The 20,504-nt window shown below is 38.1% G+C and overlaps 1 protein-coding gene across 2 annotated transcripts in view; it reads left to right on the top strand.

The window, feature by feature from the left end:
* The first annotated feature begins 13,147 nt into the window (after window positions 1–13,147).
* The window catches only part of galnt18b (UDP-N-acetyl-alpha-D-galactosamine:polypeptide N-acetylgalactosaminyltransferase 18b), a 75,169-nt gene continuing 67,812 nt past the window's right edge, over window positions 13,148–20,504 (top strand). For both annotated transcript variants that reach the window (XM_026320540.1, XM_026320539.1), the window contains exon 1: window positions 13,148–13,551. In XM_026320540.1, coding sequence (XP_026176325.1) covers window positions 13,314–13,551 — 238 coding nt within the window. In that variant the 5' untranslated portion in view covers window positions 13,148–13,313. The remainder of the gene's footprint in view (window positions 13,552–20,504) is intronic.

Raw genomic sequence — 20,504 nt, 5'->3', positions numbered from 1 at the left:
ATTCTCTTCCACTTTTTCGAGGCTGGATAGTCAGGACAGCAGTCTAAGCAAAGATGCTCAGACCTCTCTCTCCCCAGACACCTCCACTAGCTCTTCAAGGGGGACTGATATTCACAAGAAATAAATGTACAAAAAGTGACACAGTGCATTTTCTATATTTCCACATGTTCTAACTGTCCACTCTTCTGAGCTACTCACTGGATTAACTTTGATAAATCAGTGTAAAGCAGTGAACTTTATATGTGTGATTGATTTATACTTCAAATACTGTATATCAATGAATCCTTTGTCCCTTGGACTTAAACACATGTTGTTTGGAATATTTGCTATGTCATCTGTTTAGGACTTGCCATTGTCTGTATTATGCTAAAACATAATATGAAACAGGTTTATATGATGGTGATTATAATTTGGTCACGCTAGTTGTTATTTATTAGCAGTCACTTGTTTGTGATCCTTGTGTTATGCAAAACTATTAGAATGACAGCAGGAATTATTGAGCATAAAATAGAATATAGGTACATAAAACCAAGACTGACTTAAACTAACACATGAACTCAGCAGGTCAGACAAACTGTAATGTTTGGAGATTTATCTGCTCCTCTTATTAATTAGGACAAACAAAAAGCAAGGCTTGTTGCTTAATGTTTTTCTTGGCTTACTGTTACAACCTCTCTGATCATAAATTCTGAACAGTAATTGAAATTAATGGTGTTCTGCAAACATGTAAAGATGACAGTCTATTTGTTTTCCCTATAAATAGCTACAAATAGCTCATTGTTGTCTCCCTGCTTCCTGCCATTATCCAAAGGATAGCTTTGGTCAGTGCACTGTCTCTCCAAGTTACATTTGACCAAATGAGCTCTTTCTCTCTCATCTGTGCATGGCTGTGTGTTGAACAGTCAAGTAGCATATGGTCCTAAATTGTTTGTCATACATGAAGGGATTTACTGTAGATTACAGCCCAATGCAGAATAAGCATAAAAGAACAAAGTCCATGTCTCTCTATAAAGCCTCTTCCATCTGTGATTCTTCTGTTGTTTTCAGAGGAACTTTTTGGCCAACAACATAAGAAGTAAGGAAGTCCAAAATCATGAGGTATCGCCTTGTTATAATCAGGCCTTTTTCATTCCTTTTTCATCAGTGTATTGCGCTAATGCATACAAACAATGCGTAATTACATTACTTACTTTATCCTGCATCTTATCTCTAGAGACAGTGGTATTCTGGGTGTTGGAGGCTGTTCATGATCGAATTTAATACAAACTAAATGATGCCTGCATATTTAAGGTATTAAAATAAGGTCAGAGCTATTTTAAATAAGGTAAGCAGCACCTTAACATCTCTGGGATTAGTCATAGTTGTGACAAAGCAGACAGTTCACAGTCTCGACTTCATAGCAATGTCTAATAAAAGGAAGTGGTGCGTTTTTGGTTTACAGCTCCAGCAGAAGCAAAGGTTAGTTGCTCGTGCCCTCATCTGAGCAACCAAAGAATAGAAGGAAAGAAACAGAAGGAGCGGTGTGGTTGGGAGAAAGCTGGAGATTGAGTTGCTAATCAAAGCTTGGCCTGGATCTGTAACGCTGCCAGCAGGGTGTGAAGAGTTCTTCCTCACTCATCCTGATGCCAGAGACACACTAACCTGCAGTGACCAGAGGGAACAAAGATTCACACGTAAATTGATTTTACTTTTATGTTCTCTTGCTTAATGAAAATCAAACTAAAACTAAGCCAGGGGCCACCCAGTCTCTCTTTTCCTTTTCCTCCCGCTCCATCCCTCTCCGTGTTGCTTTGAAGTGTAAATCAGATTCTACTGATGTATGAAAGTAAAGTGCAGACTGTACACCAGAGACCATTTTACAGCATTGAGGCCACGCAGGGTGTAACCAGATATAAGTGTATCGTTTTCACCAAATGTATGGGTCAATAATGCTTTATATAACCATGTGTGTATAAAGCTCCTCTACCAAAGGACCTGCCTATTAAAATTTATGAGACTACATAGGTATGAGAGAGATGTTATTTTTAAAGATGTACCCGCTATTTGTCCTTTATCTAGGTGTCAGCTGCAGTGGACAGAGCCACAATAACTATAAAGGGTCACATACTCTTGTCAGCTGCTTTTATTTCCTAAATACAATATGATTCTTGTTATATAATTTTACCTCAGGTTTTGTGCTTATTCCTTTTTTTTTTCCCACGTTTTGCAGTTCAGTCAGTGTGGTTTTTCTTCGGGGATTTTAAATGAATAGATCTTACAGTTGAATAAAACGAAGCAGCGTCTGTTATAACATAGCTCTGATCTACAAAATATTAGAAAAGTCTACCTGATGTTGAGTGTAGTCTATTTGATACTGTTATCTCAGACCCTTCTGTCTGCTGCTTCCCCTCATTTACTTCACTTCCACCCCAACCCACCCTGTGATCATAGAGACTATGAGCTAAACAATAATGACTTTCACCTGGGCTTACCTTATCAGTGGGGTTCATGAAAAGTTTTAATAGAGCTTCAGCAATTTGGGCATATTGTACAGTCATCTGCAGTATATCCTTGTGAACCATATAAACATCTGGCCCTTTTTCACCCCCAGAACATAAATGCTGAGCTCTGCATCCTTCTTTAAGAAACGTAACACTTCATCAACACTCACTCGTGTGTGAATGTTTCTTTAAAGACTAACTTAAGCTGGAAATGTTGCTTTAACTTCTACTCTTGCCGCAGTGCTGTGGAAGTGTGTTGTATATCGCGTCTGCATTGTGACATCCATCAGTGATGCTTGATGTGTTCAAAGGTCCAACAGTATACAGTATATGTATTTTGCTAGTATATTGAGAACCCTTTTAGTACCTGCCCAAACAACAGTTTTTAGGCCAGGTTTGCCCCTGTGAACATCTCTTCCTTTCATCCATCTATCCACTACTAGCACTTATCCTTCAGGGGTCACAGGAGGCTCGAGCCAGTCCCAACTGACATTTAGGTGAGAGGCGGAGAACATCCTGCACAAATCACTAGTCCATCACAGGACTGACACATATGGTAGAAACAGACATACAATCCCACTCACATTCACACCTACAGGCGATGTAAATCGATTCTGCAGTAAATGTGGTTGGACAGTGGGAAGAAAACAAGAGTACCTGGATGAAACCTACACAAGAACATGCAAACTCCACATGGAAAGGCCCCAGGGTTAAACAGGATTTGTACCTGGAAGCTTCCCGCTGTGAGGCAACAGTGCTTACCACCACACACCATGCTGCCGGAATGTCTCTTAATACCTTCAAATATATATGGGCTATGTATCTGGTTTTGCAGAATAACCAGGACTACTTGAACATTTGGGGTTTATTTCTAGTGAAGCATAGATTCAAAATGTACTGGAACAATGCTTGGTTCTTCCTGAAAAGTGTTGGAATTAACAGCCCCTTAGTCATGACAGAATAAAACTGTCGAAACTGTTGGATTCCTGCTTATTCTAAAATGGCTTGAACAAAATAACTGGCATCCCTTAGGCGTGATGATTAGTATCACAGGTGTCTTCAATCTTATCTTAAAGCTAATCTTCATTCAGCATATTTAAATAGAGGAAAACACTCATTGTGGTGTTTGGTATCAGCCTGTGCACCTCACTGAACATGGACAAGACAAAGAAAAGAAGAAAGCTGTCTGAGCAGATAAGGAAAAAATAATTACCAAGCATGTTCAGGATAAAGACTACAAGTCCATCTACAAGCAGCTTGATGTTTCTGTGACGACTGTAGCTGATATTATTAAACAGTTTAAGGTCCATAGAGGCCACAGCCACCTCCCTGGACATGTCTGCAAGAGGAAAATTGTCCCCAGACAGAAGGTTAATACAAAAGGTAGTAAAATAAACAAGAAACACTCCAAATCTGATATAAGCTGGATCTCCAAAATCAAGGTAAACAGTGTCACCAGGCGTCACTTTCTGAATCAAAGTGGAAGAGGTCCAGAGGTCCCCACTTTTTGGAAGGGAAATGTAGAAAGGCCAAATTGATCCTGGGAGAATAACCATCGAACAAATGAGGCAAAATAAGAGTGTCTGGGTAAGTCTTGTGTCTTTGTGTTACAGGTTTACTTTGGTGTGTCTGAACTTTGAGTCTGTGCAGGACACAATGAAATCAGAAGATTATCAAGACATTGTGGAGAGAAAAATACTGGCCAGTGTCAGAAAGTTCTGTCTCAGTCACATGCCATGGCTCCAAGAGGATAATAACCCAAAGCATAACACCAAGAATGGATGAGAAGAAAACACTGGACCATTCTGACAGTAACCTAAACTTAAAATAAAGTGACCTGCTAGGATCCCTGATTTTAATCCAAATGAACACAGAAAGCTGAAACTGGCACCCATCAAACCTGAGAACTGGAGCGTTCAAGAACATACTGCCAGTTCTCATTAAGAGCTAAAAAGTGTGTGACTGCAGTGTGTTCCAACACAGTGGACTGCAAAAGGGCGTGTTACAACACAGTGATGGTTCACAGTAAACAGGATGCTGCTGTTGTGATAAGTGTTAAAAATAAGATAGTATATTCAAAACATCAGTCTACTCTGTGCTGCAATGTGTTATTTTGTTATCATGTTTATTCAATTTACTATTCTGTTATATGATAATAAGCAGTGATTGCTGGTCAACCAACATTAACTGCACATTGCACTTTCACCTTTGGTGTAAAACATAGGGTTTTGTTTATTGTACAGGTGTCTGCAAATTGTATTTTTCTGAAACTCATGTAAATGTTCTCCCCTGTAATTAAGACAAACAAATACGCCTGTTCTCAAAACCTTTTGGACTATAATGTTTTCAGTCAGGCTGCATCCCCTGTGCTAGGTCTTGTGTTAGCATCATCTGTACAGTAGCTGTTTAACATGCACAAAATCAGTTGACCACATGTTTTTTTCTGATATGAAAAACTGCTTTATTTTTGAAAACTGTGCAGTCAGCAAAATGTGTTGTATACGGCCTTGCCTGAATGTGATAACTCAGCATGACTCTCATTCTATATCAGTGCATGTTGTGTCTTGGATTATGCAGTTATTCAGCTCCAGTGTAAACTTAGACTCGTAAGGTTTCAGCACAAGGCAAGAGAATAAAAGATCAACACTGTACCTCCCTTCACCCTACAACACGTATGCAACCCTGAACATGTGACATCACAACTGCTAAAGTAATTTTTCTGACTCAAAAAGTGTTGAGCTGATTTGAGTGCATTACCGAGTCGGTCACCCAGATCACCGAGAAGCCATCTTTAATATCAGTCAGCAGAGTTTAAGTGGATTTGCTGCATGATTTTCTAGTCATTACACCTTATATTTTTGGAGTTTCCCTAGACAAATTGAGGTTTAGTATGAAATGTTTAGGCTTGTTAAGAAGGCTGAATAATACCTAGCTTAAAGGCTTATAAACAACAGGATTTAAGAGAGATTAATTTTTTTTTCTATAAAGCTTGAATTTTTAGGATTAAATTTAAAGCACCCAAGGGTGAATACAATATAGAGAGGACACAGAAATAAGGGATAAAGGAAGTTACTTTGTTCATTTACTGTGGTAATGACAAAAGAAAATCATTCCTTTAAATGCAAATATACAAACAAATTCATTTCAATGTGGCCAAAAAATGCCTTAATTCACTAAAAACGTATCCAAGCCCCCATGATACCACATAGTGTCTTTTGCTGTGGCCATGAAGGGATTTACTCATCTTTACTCACTGAAAAAAAAAAAAAAAAAAAAAAAAAAAAAAGTACTGTAGAGGCTTTGGGCTTCTCATTTTTATGTGACGTATCTACATGCATGAAGTCAAATACTGGATACTGCTTTACTCTGCTGGGTTTGGCCAATTTACTTCATTCCTGCATGAGCGATGAAAAGAATCTGAAGCTAAAATGGAGAAAGTAGGGCAAAGAAAAGAGATTTTATGCTGGGCATTAGTCTGCACTGTTATAATGTTCAGTGATGATGAGTTCATTTCTATTCCACAGTCACTGAGTAAAAAAAAGCAGAATTTGAAAAGCCTATATGTATACAAGTTGGAAATGTTTAATCCAGTTCAGTTTGATAAAAAAAAAAAGTGTTTATAAGAAATCTCAGCATATTTCTTCTTCTTTTCTCACCACTCAGTCATTTCTGTGTCAAGCTTTGAGCTGACAAAATTGATGGTCACTGGTTAAAATCAGTTCATTCTTTTTTCAGCCTGCCTGTCGTGTTCTGTCCAACCAGTCACCGGGTATATTGTGATGTTTTTCTTTATAGTTTAGGATGAGGTTGAGTCATCATAACATAACTTAAGAACAATATGTCTTTAAGTCTGAACAAATTTTCAGTTCTCCTCAGACAAAAGCATATTTCATGTCGGACAAACCACAGAAGTTACGTTTTCTTTGTCTGCTAGCTTAGACAGATATATCTGGTGATAACCTTATGGAACTCCTTCCTGCTTGCTTTGGGAAAGACCTCTAACTTCATTGTGAGGGCACCAAACTGAATTTGTAAACTCTATTTCCTCTCAAAGCCCAGGTGAGTTCACCTACCTTTCTCCTTCAATATTCTGCCCAGACTAACAGGTGCTCCTCCACAAACCCCCTGCCATCACTTCCTGATACATCAGTTAATTTGTCTACATTGAAAGTGGCTACAGCTTGCAGAATTGTATCTTGCCAGAAGTCAACCCTACAGGTCTGCCTTTCAGCTTTCAAAAGTTCACCCTGCAACTACTTCCCACATGCTCTTACTTACCGTAAGACCTGTGGTTGCGCATTTTGATGGTTATATTGGAAAAGATTGCTGTGCCTCACAGACAGTCTGCAGAGCACAACATGTTACATTCATTTAGCATTAACCTCGAAATGCACAGGGAGATGGGATTATTAAAATTATAATTAGTGCACAGATGCTATGCTAGAGGTTTCATCAGGTGGCATTGTGAATATTTATACATATACATATATATATATATATATATATATATATATATATATATATATATATATATATATATATATGTATGTATCGTGAATATTTAATGGGTATGTCCAATAAAGACAAAAAAAGCCACAACTGAGGTTTTTCTTGATCGTCTTTGCTGCTTCAGGTTTGCTGGTGTCAAGACTATACAGCACAGGGACCCAGTGTCATGAATAACAACTGTAGCTTAAAATCTCTTGCAACAACTTTACCTGCAAATGTGTGAAACTGTAAGATGCTCATTGAATCTTTTCCCACCAGCTTATATGATTCAACATAACATAATGTAATTTACCATCAGTTTCTGTCTTACCCAGTTTCAACATTACACTTCAGAAATGTGTCTTTCAATAAGATGACCACTGAATTGACCTGCATCAGATTTTACAGCTACCTGTGATATTATGTCACCTCTTGTACATTCATTAGATATATGCGAATATGCATTTCACTTGATTCATCATGTATTACAGAACATAATTTTTACTATGTGAATGATTATGACTGGAGAGGTCTAGATAGGTTTGCACTTTGTGTCTGTGAAGTCCATTGAGACATACTTGTGATGAAGAGCTCTATAAATAAATGAGCTTGAACTTAATGTGATTCTCATCTCACAATCCCTGTGTCCACATCAGAACTACTTACTTTAGCATGTGGGCTTATTTAAAAATGCAATTATTCAGTGAGGGTTGAAAAACTGCCTTTCTGATCTGAAGTTTTATAACTTCGCGTCTATTACAACATTCTTGTATCAATATTTATGTGTTAAATTAGAAGAATAACATTATATACTTTGCAATTCTTCATGTATGAACATTCAGTTATGCACCATAATGAAAGTAGTTTTCTTTCAATTAATTGTTTATTAAAAGTATTTAAATATTTTGTTCCTGATCAAATGATCTAAAATTATTGCAGTGTACAAAAAGGTTACATTTGGACATCTTTTATTCTACACTGTAAGTAAATCCACATGCTGTACTAAATGTGTATTTACATATATAAAGTCTCTATGTAAATTACTATGGGCATATTTTTGCATGCACGTCTATAGTCTATGTATACAATACTACCTGCATTTATGTATAAATTTGTATTAAAATGTGGTCAGATGTTACCACTTTGCACAAGTACTATCACTCAGACAAATTGTTATTTTCCATGCTGAAAAATACTCTATCATTCAAACATTCACAGTGTGGGCTGGAAAATGTGTGTGAACTGTAACACAAAGCTATCGGCAAAAGCTTACTGGGGTCAGGAGTTAAACCTGAAGTCCAATCAGTGAAATCAGAACAAAACGTTCAAAACATTTTGAGTTTGCTGGTCAACATTAGAGGAAAAAAGTTTCAGAAGACAAGAATTGTTGATAGGCATAAAGCCGCTAATGTCAGAGTTTACATATTCATCATGCTGCAGTGAGACAAACATTTGTAAATGAACACAATTTTGGAGACAGCTACATTGATGGAAGCAGAATTCAAATTTATCAGAGTACCTTGACACCACTGAGAAAGAGTTTTAAAGACCAATGAAACTAAAGTTGAATCTTTTGGGAAGAACATGCAACATACATTTTATGCAAAAAGCATACTGCATACAAACATAACATAATCTCTAAGGTGACGTGTGGTGGAAGGAGAATCAGAGTTACAGCTGCTTTGCTGCTTCTGGGTCTGGACATATGCCATCATTGAGGAGAAAATGAATTCCCAGGTTTATCAAGGTATATTAAACGATACTGTCAGAGTGGCTGTCTGCCAGCTGAAGGTCAGCAGAAGTTGGTTGCTGCAGCTGGACAATAACCCCAAAGTAAATCTGCCACATAATGACTTCAGACAAAGAAACCTCATCTTTTAGAGGGGTCCAGTCAAAGCCCAGACCTTAACCCAATAGAAATGTGGTTAAATGACCTTAGAGAGCCGTTCACACCAGACATCCTGAGAATTTGTCTGAACTGAAGTCCTGGAAAGAGAAATGATCCAAAATTCCTCCTGAATATTGTGCTTGTTTGACATTGCTGCTACCAGCAAAAAATAACACTGACTCTGACTCCACCAGCATTGTGAATATTTAATGGGTATATCCAATAAAGACAAAAAAAAAAATCTATTATTTGTGTTATTAGCTAATAACAGTGTCTATATCTATCTAAATCTAATTGTATTTTTGTCAATTGCAAAAGGTAATCCCAAAAGGTTCACTTCTTCTTGCCACTGTAGATTTGTCTGTGGGTGGATAAAGCTGTAGATATTGGTTGTGTAATATGGTCTTATTGTGTATTCCAGTATTATTTTTCTTCTAGGAAGCTGGAGCAGTCTCACAACAGGCACTAAAGTCACTTTATATTCATTTCAAAAGTCTTGAAAAGTTTTATTCAACCTCCTCTACAACAATCAACAGTGTGCAAAACATGAATTAATTAATTGACCGAAAGTGATAATGCGACTTCCACTTTTCTTGTCAGATAAAGGTGTCAGTCATGTGTCAATCAGTTCTACCATTTTTAGGAGGATTGTGGGACAATCAGGGAGAACCACTCCTCCTTAAGCTGCCACAAATTCTTTCCTAGACTCTCTCGAAATCCCTTGTCCAATTTCTATCAACACATTTTCTTATGGACATCATTGCAGAAGAGGGTTTAAAAGTTGATGTAACGTCTATTACAATTAATTCAGTGTTGTTAATGCCTAAAACTTGCATGTTGAGTGTGTGGTTTGTTGATTAATGATCGCTGTCTCCATAGCTGAGGAACTTACTGTGGTAGTGTCTCTGTTGCTGGGACTTCACAGTGATGATTATAGGATAACCTCCAGCACACACTAATTAATCAGCCCAGAAAAAGCCCATTCGCTCAGACTAAATGTGACAGCTGCTTGCCGGGGAGGATCACTCAGTGGGGGGACCATAGGGCCCTAGTACTAACCTCAAAGTGCCCCTGTAGCTGGCTCCAATTCAAAAGAAATCAATAGAAGTTGCAGGTCTAACACCTGCAGGTGTTTATGGCTTCCCAAGTAAACCTGTACATAGCTTTGAGGTCGTCTCCATGACACTTCGTGTTACTGGAACATCTGGTGACTGTTCTCACAAGGACAGGCTTCATTTTTCACTAGTGTCCTTTACAGTGGAAAAGTAAAGCTATAAAATCAAAATGGGGCCATAACAGTGCACTACTGAGCTGCAGACCTCACGGTGTACCACTCTGTTGGTTAAAGAACAAGAAAGATATAATATTTTCATTATAATTTCAATCCACTTTAATTGTATTAATCTCCACACACGTACAGTTTGCAGTCGGTGAAGCATCACACAGGCCAGCTGAACTCAGTGGAAGAAATGATCCCAAGATTTGATTAGAATAATTTGAGGTTCATCAGAATTCAATCAAATATTTCTCCCACTCTCATATCAGAAGTTCATTTTATGTCATCTGAAATTTGAAAAGTGGTTCATAAAGAGCTCCAGTATGAGGAGGGTTAAAAATGATTCCGGTCACCTATTTGTTTTCCCATTCAAGAAAATGACAAAGCATGTCCAAACAGCTAGATTACAGTTACATCAAATATCACTGAAATGAATCATAATTATATCAAAGATATGTTTTTAGATTCCAATCAACAATGAAAATATTCATGAATTCATTCATAATTTGAATGTTGATTGCCTAGTATTAAGTCATTATTTCAGCTCTAAATTACATAAATTACTGTGAACTACATCCTTGCATAGTCAACATTTTTACCTTATATAACAGACCTTCAGGAGAGGATAGTTTGTACCATCTGAGGACATAAACTCCCACAAACAGGATATTGACTTTTAACGGACTCTCCAGGGTTTAAATGTGGTTAATCAAGCCGAAAGAACATGAAAACAATTTTTTCATCACATCCATGTAACTGGCAAAGACAAAAACTCTTCCCAAACTTTTTGCACTCCGGCAGGTTTGTTAGCCAAAATGAATGGGTAGAATGGTCATGCACTGTTCATCTCACAGACATAAATGGCTGCTGCTGAGAAGACAGACTAGAGGAGGTGGTCTGTCATTAGATCTGGATTATTAGGGGCAAGAACAGTGGGGTAACACTGAAGTGCTTTTACTTCCAAAATAGGTTGATTATTATGCCCTCATATGTTTTTAATATAAAATGATAGATATGAATCAAATTTGAAAACAATAATAATAATCAGGTTTTTAAGCTTTTGTTTTTTAACAGCCAGCTATCATTTCAGTTGATTAATTGTGTTCTTTCTGCTGTTCTTTACAATCAAAATACTGATTGGTTTGATGAATATGAAAATAATGTGAATCATATGCTGTGGCTTTATGGCTTTATTGCGCCAGATCTCAACTCAGCATTCACTTATAGGCGAGGTTGGAGCAACGTGTCTGACCGTGCTCTACACCACCATCAGAGTCACCACCATCAAAACCCCAAACGAGGAAAAGGCTTGTAGAATCAATCACCCGCTTATGATAGCAGCCTCCTAAAAGGAAGACAGTTCAATGTTATTTCACTCTAAAAAGTCAGTAATTATAAATGCTACTGCAAACAAAGACGTTTGTGTTGTTTTGTTCGCTTGTCATACTTCACAAACATGATGTAGGCATCCAGGAAAAGTATAAAAGCTCACATATCATAATACTGCTGGGTATTCAATTTGAAAATAATTAATGGAAGCTATTGTAATTTTTTTTTTTTTTTTCATCACTGACTATTTTATTTTCATTCTGGCAGCCTGCTGTGTTGTAGCTGTCTGGCAGATGGATGACAAAGGCCGTTATTAGCAAATAATCATCTGGAGAGGATATAGTGGAAAATACTGTCAAAACACAATCAAGAGTTGTTTTGGTTTTTTTTTTTTGTTTTTTTGGAAAAATATGGTACATGACCTGTCATTTATTCAGATACTGCAGTTTTCATGTGCATTTAGCGGCTTCTCGGTGACAGAGAAATGAAGAATGTCCTTAAAAAATAATTATTTTAGGCTCTTAAAGAGTAGGACAATCTGCAAGAAATGACAAACCAACAAGCTTCATAAATACAGAAAAGAAACAGGAACAAACAACTGGCAGAGATACAAACACAGAGACCCTGTTGTGCTGAGCATATTGTACTCTTGTAAATCTAAGTATAATTGAATTTTATTTTGAAAAGTGAACACATCCAAAAACCTTCCTCACAATGGCTGCAAGCCTCTTAAGCCTTTTTCTTTTTGCTATGCCATTTAATAAGACTGTATTATCCTCCTGCAGAAGTAACAGAACTGAGAACAAAATCATAAATAAAATTAAAAATACTCTGGGTCTGGACTATAAAGGTACAGTCATTTACCTATCACACTGTAAAGTGAGGTCTTGCGTCAAAGAGGAGGTCCATGGTATACATAATTATGACACTATGTGTTAAAGGTTACGTTTGCTGCAGGTCTCCCATGCGCAGGTAGCAGCATTTTTGTTTGTCTGCCGAGCAGCTTTTCCCTGCACTGGTCCTGCAAAAAAACGCATCTTCATCTGAACCATGTGCGTCTCAGTCAGCTGGACAAGAGCCAGACCTACAACATGACCCCACCACACCTCGTTTCTCATCCAGCCCCGTTGTCTCTATCTCGTGGTGTGTTGCAGTACTGCAGCAGGCAGCTTAAGCTTTGGAGTTCCTTTGAAGAGATCTCATTGCAAAAACTCCAAAAGTATGTTCATAGTGGGACCATTAAAAAATAACTCTCAGAGATTTTATGTTTCAGCTGGATTGGCCTGAGTGCTCAAGGTAAGGAATCAAACATCTAACGTGCAGTGGTCATATTTGTTGCTGTGGCGCAAATGTGTCTTGGTATGGACAGAAATAGGCTGTAACCGGCTTCTTTGTGTCCTCGCCTATAGCAAGAGTCCGGTCAGATCCACTTTCTCGGTGAATCAGTGCGCAGCGAGGACGCGTAGAGGGAGGCAGTCAGTCCTCGCCATCCCTCCCATTGGCTGCTGCAGGATGCCTGGTGTCTCTCCTGTTTCCTTGATCCTCAAATGCAACTGGAGCCGACGGAGGTTTGCAATGGAGCGAGAGAGGGAAGCTTCACCTGTAGATATTTGATATTAACCTGTGTTTAACAGTCGCCAGAAAAAAAAAAAAAAAAAACCCACAACGCACTCCAGAAGTAAAGAATCCGCGCTTCGGATATTGGCATCGCCGTCTCTGGAAATAACTTCATTTATTCCAGGGTTTTGTTTTTTTTTTTTGTTTCTGTTTTGTGTGCTTATTTTTTAAGGGCGACTCTCGCCCAGTCCTCTGGTGTAGCGGGATACTGCAGGCTGTATGGAGGGATGTCGGCATGGCTTGCACAAGGAGAACCAAAACTTTGGTGTCCACATGCGTAATCCTGAGCGGCATGACCAACATTGTGTGCCTGCTCTATGTCGGATGGGTTACTAATTACATCGCCAACATTTACATCAAAGTCCCAATGCCTTTACCCGAGAGAAAGTTAGAGGGGGATAAAAGAGGCGACACTCTCCGGATCATGGAGAGGCTTGATCGGCTGGAGACTGTGGTCAACCAGCACATACAAGGTAAAGCCTCCTTTTCCTTTAACTTAACGCTGGAAGAAAACTGCTCTCCCGCTCTCTCTCTCTCTGATACTTTATATACATGGTCTGTGCTCTCTCCCGAGAAAGTTTCAATGGGTTAGTACCTTTTTTTTCCCTTTAATTCACAAGATATGTTTATAAGATAAAGGTTATCGCAGTGTGTTGTTGTGTGTCTTTTGGAAATGCAAAGATCAGGTTATGTGGAGGGTGTAATACACATAGGCTGTACCCGGCAGTGACAGAATGCCATTACTTATAAATGGACTCCAATGCAAAAAATTGAATTCTTGTAATTATGTTTAAAAAGTTCTATATCACTATATATTTAGCGTTTCTCCCCTGATTGACAGTGAATGTCTCTTTCTTTATTAATCCTGCTGAATAAAAGCTTATTCCTTTATTAGATTCATTTGAATGTTGGCAATGCTGAAACCAGCTGCATATATTTCAGAAATATGTTTCTCTTATCATGTACTACACTCAACCCTGAAAATGCAGCATGAAGAATCCTTATGCATCCTTATTGGGAGCCAAAAATCCAATAAAGTGTTTAGTGCTGGCAGTAGAAAGAAATCTGCACACAGCACAGTGTATTTTTCAGATTCCGTACAGGGTAAGAGTGAATATGTGTACAGATTAACTGCAGAGAGAGTTTTTAAATCTATTCTTCCACATCTCCTGTTGTCACTTGCTGAAGAATCTCAGGTTTATTAATAAAACTGTTAGAAACTAATTCTCCGCACCTTCCTCTGGCTTTGAATTTCTGCTTTTTGGAATTTCTGGAATCCTTTGACTCAAAGTCCTTAAAGCCCTTCATTCCCTCCTGGTGTACAGTTACTTTATGCTTGAACACACATAGTTAATTTCTTTCAGCTCTGTGTCTTTAAAGGAGCTATTCTTGTCATCACTGGGGGAAGGATCACTCTGGGCAGGTCCCAATTTGTAATGGCACAGAACTGGTGCAGAAGTGAAATGCAGACAGGAATCTACTCATGCTTCTTTGAGCAATAAGGCTCTGTGCTAGGCTTGGGTAAACATTCCTCTTGGAGACAGGTCTCCGTTTCAGTTTTGGCACCCATAGGCATCTGTGGGGCGGAGCTTTGTTCAGGAGTCCCCCAGTTACTTACCTGCAAAGTACATGTTCCGACTATTTCTATTACTCTGGCACAAAAGATCATTTCATCTTTAAAAAAAAAAAAAAATCAGAATAATCTGCGAACACTCAAGCAATGTCACACTTTGGGCTTCATGTAAAACTCTAAACAACAATAATAATAATAGACAAACACAATATAGAATGTTAATTACTGAGTTTTGGAGGTGCACATAGGTACATTTTCTTTATGCTTAGCTCACTGGCTGCTGGCTATAGTGTCATATTTATCTTAAAAATGAAAGTGCTAGTCTTCTCATCTAATTCTCCACCAGAAAGAAAACTAACACATCTCCCCAAACATCAAACTCTGGCTGTGGTTCAGTGTCTTTGTATGCAACTTTAAAACTAAGACACTCTTTCTGTAATAAGTTTAAAACATGTCCTGAATATCAAACATTGTTTTAGTTCTGCACTCATCTTCTCATGACCACAAACCAAGTCAGCCATGCAGTGGCATTATTAACTGTTTGTGTTTGTGAGCCTCTTTCCAGGCGCCTGAAATAAACTGCAGGGATAAGGCATTAATTCAGCAGCACGTCTTCAAGTGTCATTTCTGAAAGTTTTCTGGTGCAGCGTCATTGTTCACAACAGAATCTGTTTGGGCTAATGCAGTAGGAGACTGTTGATGTCATATCAGAGTTAATTTGCAACCATAAAAACTGTAGAAACAACACGACCTGTCACTTTAAGGCTGTGCCGTATTGTCTGGATTTCCCTGATAATTGCTCTGAATGCATCCGCTGCAAATGTAGACCCATAATCCGGGTCTGTAAGTGGCCGATGGCGTCAACAGTCACTGAGCTTCGAGCAGAGCCAGAGAATCATTAGTGCTCTTTTGACATCTCTAAAATTACATTTTCTCATATGTTGTGAGACAAGTGCAGAACATTACATTATTTAACTCCGTACTGTGACTTACCACGCTTAGAGATTATTCCCACAGCCACAGACTTTATGATACACTAAGTTTTAGGCAAGCATGAGTTTCCACACCTCTGAGAGACAGCGCCTGTGAGAATGAAGCTTTTACTGCAGCTGACTTACTGTGGTAGTCAAAAGTAGTCAAGAGATGTGTCTGGTGTCAGCTTATGTGATGAAGTTAAGTGGCCTGTTACCAGGGCAAAGCAACAGCCCATAAACCAGCTCAACTCTTTCTTGTATTAAGTACAGCCAGCCAAGGAGAATTTATTGGGTAGTTGGCCAGAGCAGGTTCTCACACGCCCACCATGAGGGCTGTTTGCTAAACTCTCTGCTTTATGCCACCAAAACCAAAAACCTGGGAAACATTTAGCTGTTGCATTTTACTGCACTAGTGAAGGTCTACAGAACACCTTGTCTGGTTATACCTCAAAATCTTTACAGTGTGATAGGTAAAAATGACTGTACTATTATAGTACTTCATGATTGCATACTTGTTACATAGTTATTAAGTACATATATGTCATTGTTTACTTTTGTACAGCTGTGTTACTGCTCATATGTGTACATACTTTAGCTTATTTATATTTCCTAATCAATGTTTATTTTATCAAAATTATTTTTTTTTCTGGTTTAAAGTGACTAAGGCTGCAGATAACTACTTTCATAGTTTCCCAAATATTAAATTTATACTATCACAAAAACAGCAAATCATCAGGTTCGAACCAACAAATCTTCAACATTGTTTTGTTTGAAAAATTACTGGAACAATCAAAGAATCATAACGGTTTCAGCTGAAGTAATTCGAGTAAGAAGTCAATCACAGCACAGTTTCAAAGCCTAATCAGTCAAAGCCTTCTGTGGAGTCTGTTAGTAATCATATTGTCAGTGCAGGTTTATTGGTGTATTAGTAGAAAGTCTAATCTAAAAACTTTTCTAAGAGCAAACACTGCCAGATACATGTGTGATACATGAATTTAGGGTGTAACAGACATGCCGTTTTAACAGAGGTCTGCTCTATATGGATGGTGTTCATGAAAAGGCAACTTGTTTCATGACTTGCTTTGACCTTTGGAGATGTGCTTTGCCAGTGTGTAGTCTGATTGAATGGCCATGAGGCCTGCGATAGCTAGTCATTAACACAGCGCTGATTTAGCTGCAAATGATAGTGACGGTTCCCAAGATGGCTTCAAGCAAATGCACCCGTCAACTCAATTGAGAAGCTCGGTAAATCAGCATTTTCCGTTGATACTCAGAGGACAGTTATGTTGGGTGTTCATCTGATGTGATTTTCCAGAGCGACAATGAGTGCAACGTTAAAATAAATGAGTGAGGGAGAGAAATAAGAGAGGTCGAAAGCATGTGCATACATGGATGTGTGCAGGTGTTTCTGTGCAGGCTTGTGCATGCAAGTAATGGTATGCAGTTTAGAAAAGTACAAATTGCACTCATACATAGTTCCAGCTTCTCAGTCCTCATTACTCTGGGAGGAAAAATCAGACAAAAGATTGTTTTTTGTACACAAGGCAACAGAATGTATCAATACAGAATAAATATCTTTTTTCTGATATTTTCTGTTTAATAAGATGCCAAATGGATCTCACCGATGTATGAAAACGGGAGCACAAGTTATGAAGGAAGAATCAGGATATATTGTCTCAAATATCTCCACTGTTGCAGAAATATGCGAACATCTCTCTTTAAAATGGGCTACATTTGCAGACACCTACTGACTTGAAGTGTTGATTGGACTGTTTCTGCAACAAATTTTAATTTGGCAATCTGAGAGGTCATTACTTCAGCAGGTATGAGATTGATGCAACAAACCACTGAAGTGTTTCTGCCATAGTGAAGAGGCAAAATGCAGCTTTTTTCTTACAGATGCACGATGATGATTTATTTATAGCAAGAAATGTTGATTGCCTTGTGATTTAGTTTGTAAATGTTCACCATTATGTAAGCCTGTTTTTGCATTAATTAAAAAGAAATCTAAACCAGCTGAAGACTGTAGTGAGCATAAACTGAATGGCTAACTAAGGTGAATGAGGTTGCAGGTGTGCTGGCAGGTAATGATCAGAGTAGAGATCCACAGATATTGATTTTTCTACGGCCGATTTTTGAAATCAGGGCAGCCAATGCCTGATTTCTGAAGCCGATTATTTTGGCCGATTTTCTTTTAGGGTTTATTCACATTTTGTCTAAAAGTCAAGGGTGATTGTAGGATCAGCCCCTAAGGAGAATGTGACATTAATACAGAGTAGGGCTGCAGCTAACGATTATTTTTGGAGTCACGTATTCTACCGAATATTTCAACGATTATTGTACCATGTTATCATCTTTTTTTTAAGTTTGAAATGATCCCAAACTTTGGACATTTTGTGCCTTTTAGGGACAGTTTTGCTCTCTGCCATAGTGCCAAGCTTTGATACGGAAATACGTTGTGCGACAGTGATTACAGTCCGTGTTGGAACAATGATCCCTATGCACAGCAGGTCCGATAACGCAAGTTATAGTAATTAAACCAATACTCAAGGAAAAGAAATTGCCTCGACGATTTTTTGTAATCAACTTAGTCGATTTAGTTGAGTATTTGGTGCAGCCCTAATACAGAGCCTTATTTTAGATCCTAGTGATCTTTCTGCTGACTCCATCCTGCTCTCTCCCCTTCACTCCCTCTCCCTCTCTGCCTTCTGTCTGTGCTGTCAACCAAAAGGTAAACTTAACATCCAGTCGCAGAATCAATAATCTAATAAGACATATAAATTTATCCATATCAGTTTATAACATTATTATAATTGAATATTGGGTTTGCTTAGGTGCAATGCAGTCAGATAATGTCATTTTGTTCTTTCGACCTTATATCCATATGTGGAAGAACAGATTTCAAATGCTTTAATTCACTGTCCATAACATGTAAATACACTTCCTTGTGTAATTGCACAGTGAATATGTGTCGTTTGATCAAAAAACTGTGTGGGCTAATTAGCCATGTGGAAGAAAGTCACTGTTACATTTAATCTAAACATAAAACTGAATTTGAAGAATAATAATTTATAACACTGCATTTTATTGCAGTTTCACATCGCAGTACAGTAGCTCATTACCTGGCACACGTGTATCTAAGACACGTTATTTGACAGTATTCACACCATTTAACTATAACCACACACTTTCTAAGTCACAGTACTGATGACACTGTTCATAGTCATAACAATCAACAACTGTATTTGCTGAGGTTAATGTCCACTCTACCTTCTTCTTATTGTTTTTTTTTTATGTGCATGGCAAATTACAAAAATAGTTTGCAGAATTAACACCTTCACAAACTCTAAGGTTAGTTAATAATAGGTCATTATTATTGAACATTATTATTCATTTTTCAGGGGTGTTTAAATAAAGCTTTCTACCATGATATTCTTCGTTTTACTTTTACAAAAGTTAGGTAACCTCCACTTGTCCGCATCCACTGAGGCCGGGTGGAAAGGCAGTTTGACTGACACAAGGGGCAGGTCCCACAACAACAACACTGGGCTGCCTGCAGGTGCATCTGCCCGTTAATCGGCTTAATATGTTCAGCCATCGGCCAATGCAGATTATGTGAACAATGGCAATAATCAACCTAGTTAATCGGTCGACCGAGTAATTGGTTGACCTCTAGGCTGGAGAACAACAGGAATCACTGGGAACTGCTGCTGGGCGGAGAGAGACGTGGCTGGGCAGGTTAGAACTGGCAGAAAAGTGCTGAAATGTAATGAGATGAAGATAATAGAAGGAAGTTATTTAACATCTCCTGACTAATAATGCAATGTAGTTTTAGGAAAGCCCCCAAAATTCTGAAATGTCAAATAACCATTTCTAGAAAACACACTGGAAGTTTATTAGGTACATTTAGCTAAAACCAGACTAACATAAAACTCCTGTAAAGTCTATACTCACAGAGGTTAGAATTGTTGAAACAATTTAAAAAAGCCATTGTTTCAGCATTATTAATATTTTAATTCATATTTTTGGGCTCTATTTTGTTATACTGAGAAGAGGTTTAAATGTTTTGTCCACTATGCTTATATCATCTACATTGCTAATGATTCTAGTGTCCTCTGGTGTCTATTTCTTTATTGTATAACACTGCAGCTTACAACTTTATGCCCTTACATTAATTTTGTACATATCCTCAAACAATGCTAACATGTGGATATTTTGGGATTATAAATAAACTGTAATAATTTTTAACGGCTTTATTGATATTTGAGAGTTTAAATCTACAAAGTCTTCAGTTTTGTTTTTCTCTATGTGAAGCTCTACGCACACACACACACACACACACACACACACACACACACACAGAGGTGCGACAGACTGCTGTATGCTGCATGTGTGCTTGTACTGTAATATCCCAAGCCCTTAAAGGTTTTTGTGAATTCATCACTGTAGCGATAGTGCTTCTCAGGTTACTGTATATAACCAACATAAATTTGAAAAAGGCCTTTGCTTCTGTTGAGAAACAGTGAAGAAAAGAAGCTTTGCTGTTTTCATAATTGATAGATATGAAATTAATGTAAACGTTGGTCTCTATAAACATTCTGCTGTAGATTTATTATGTGGATGATTCATCTGTCAACACTTGCTGTTTGCAGCCTGTAGGCAGGGCTGCAGACGGTGTGAGACAGTGGAGAGTCAGGAGTCAGAATATAAAACAGGGGACATTCTAAGTGGTAATTCTAATAAATCGAGAAGTTATTGAAATACAGGCATATGAATGCCCTGGAGAATGTTTGGTAATGAAAACAATTAATTATTCGGACTCCAGAGGGCCAAATTATCATGAAGAGAATAAATTAGATGTGTAAAACCCTCTTACAAG

Source organism: Mastacembelus armatus, chromosome 3 (genome assembly GCF_900324485.2).
Source record: "Mastacembelus armatus chromosome 3, fMasArm1.2, whole genome shotgun sequence".
In the NCBI taxonomy this organism is placed as follows: Eukaryota; Metazoa; Chordata; class Actinopteri; order Synbranchiformes; family Mastacembelidae; genus Mastacembelus; species Mastacembelus armatus.
Note: the sequence above shows the minus strand (reverse complement) of the source record. Positions and strands in the feature narration are given on the sequence as shown.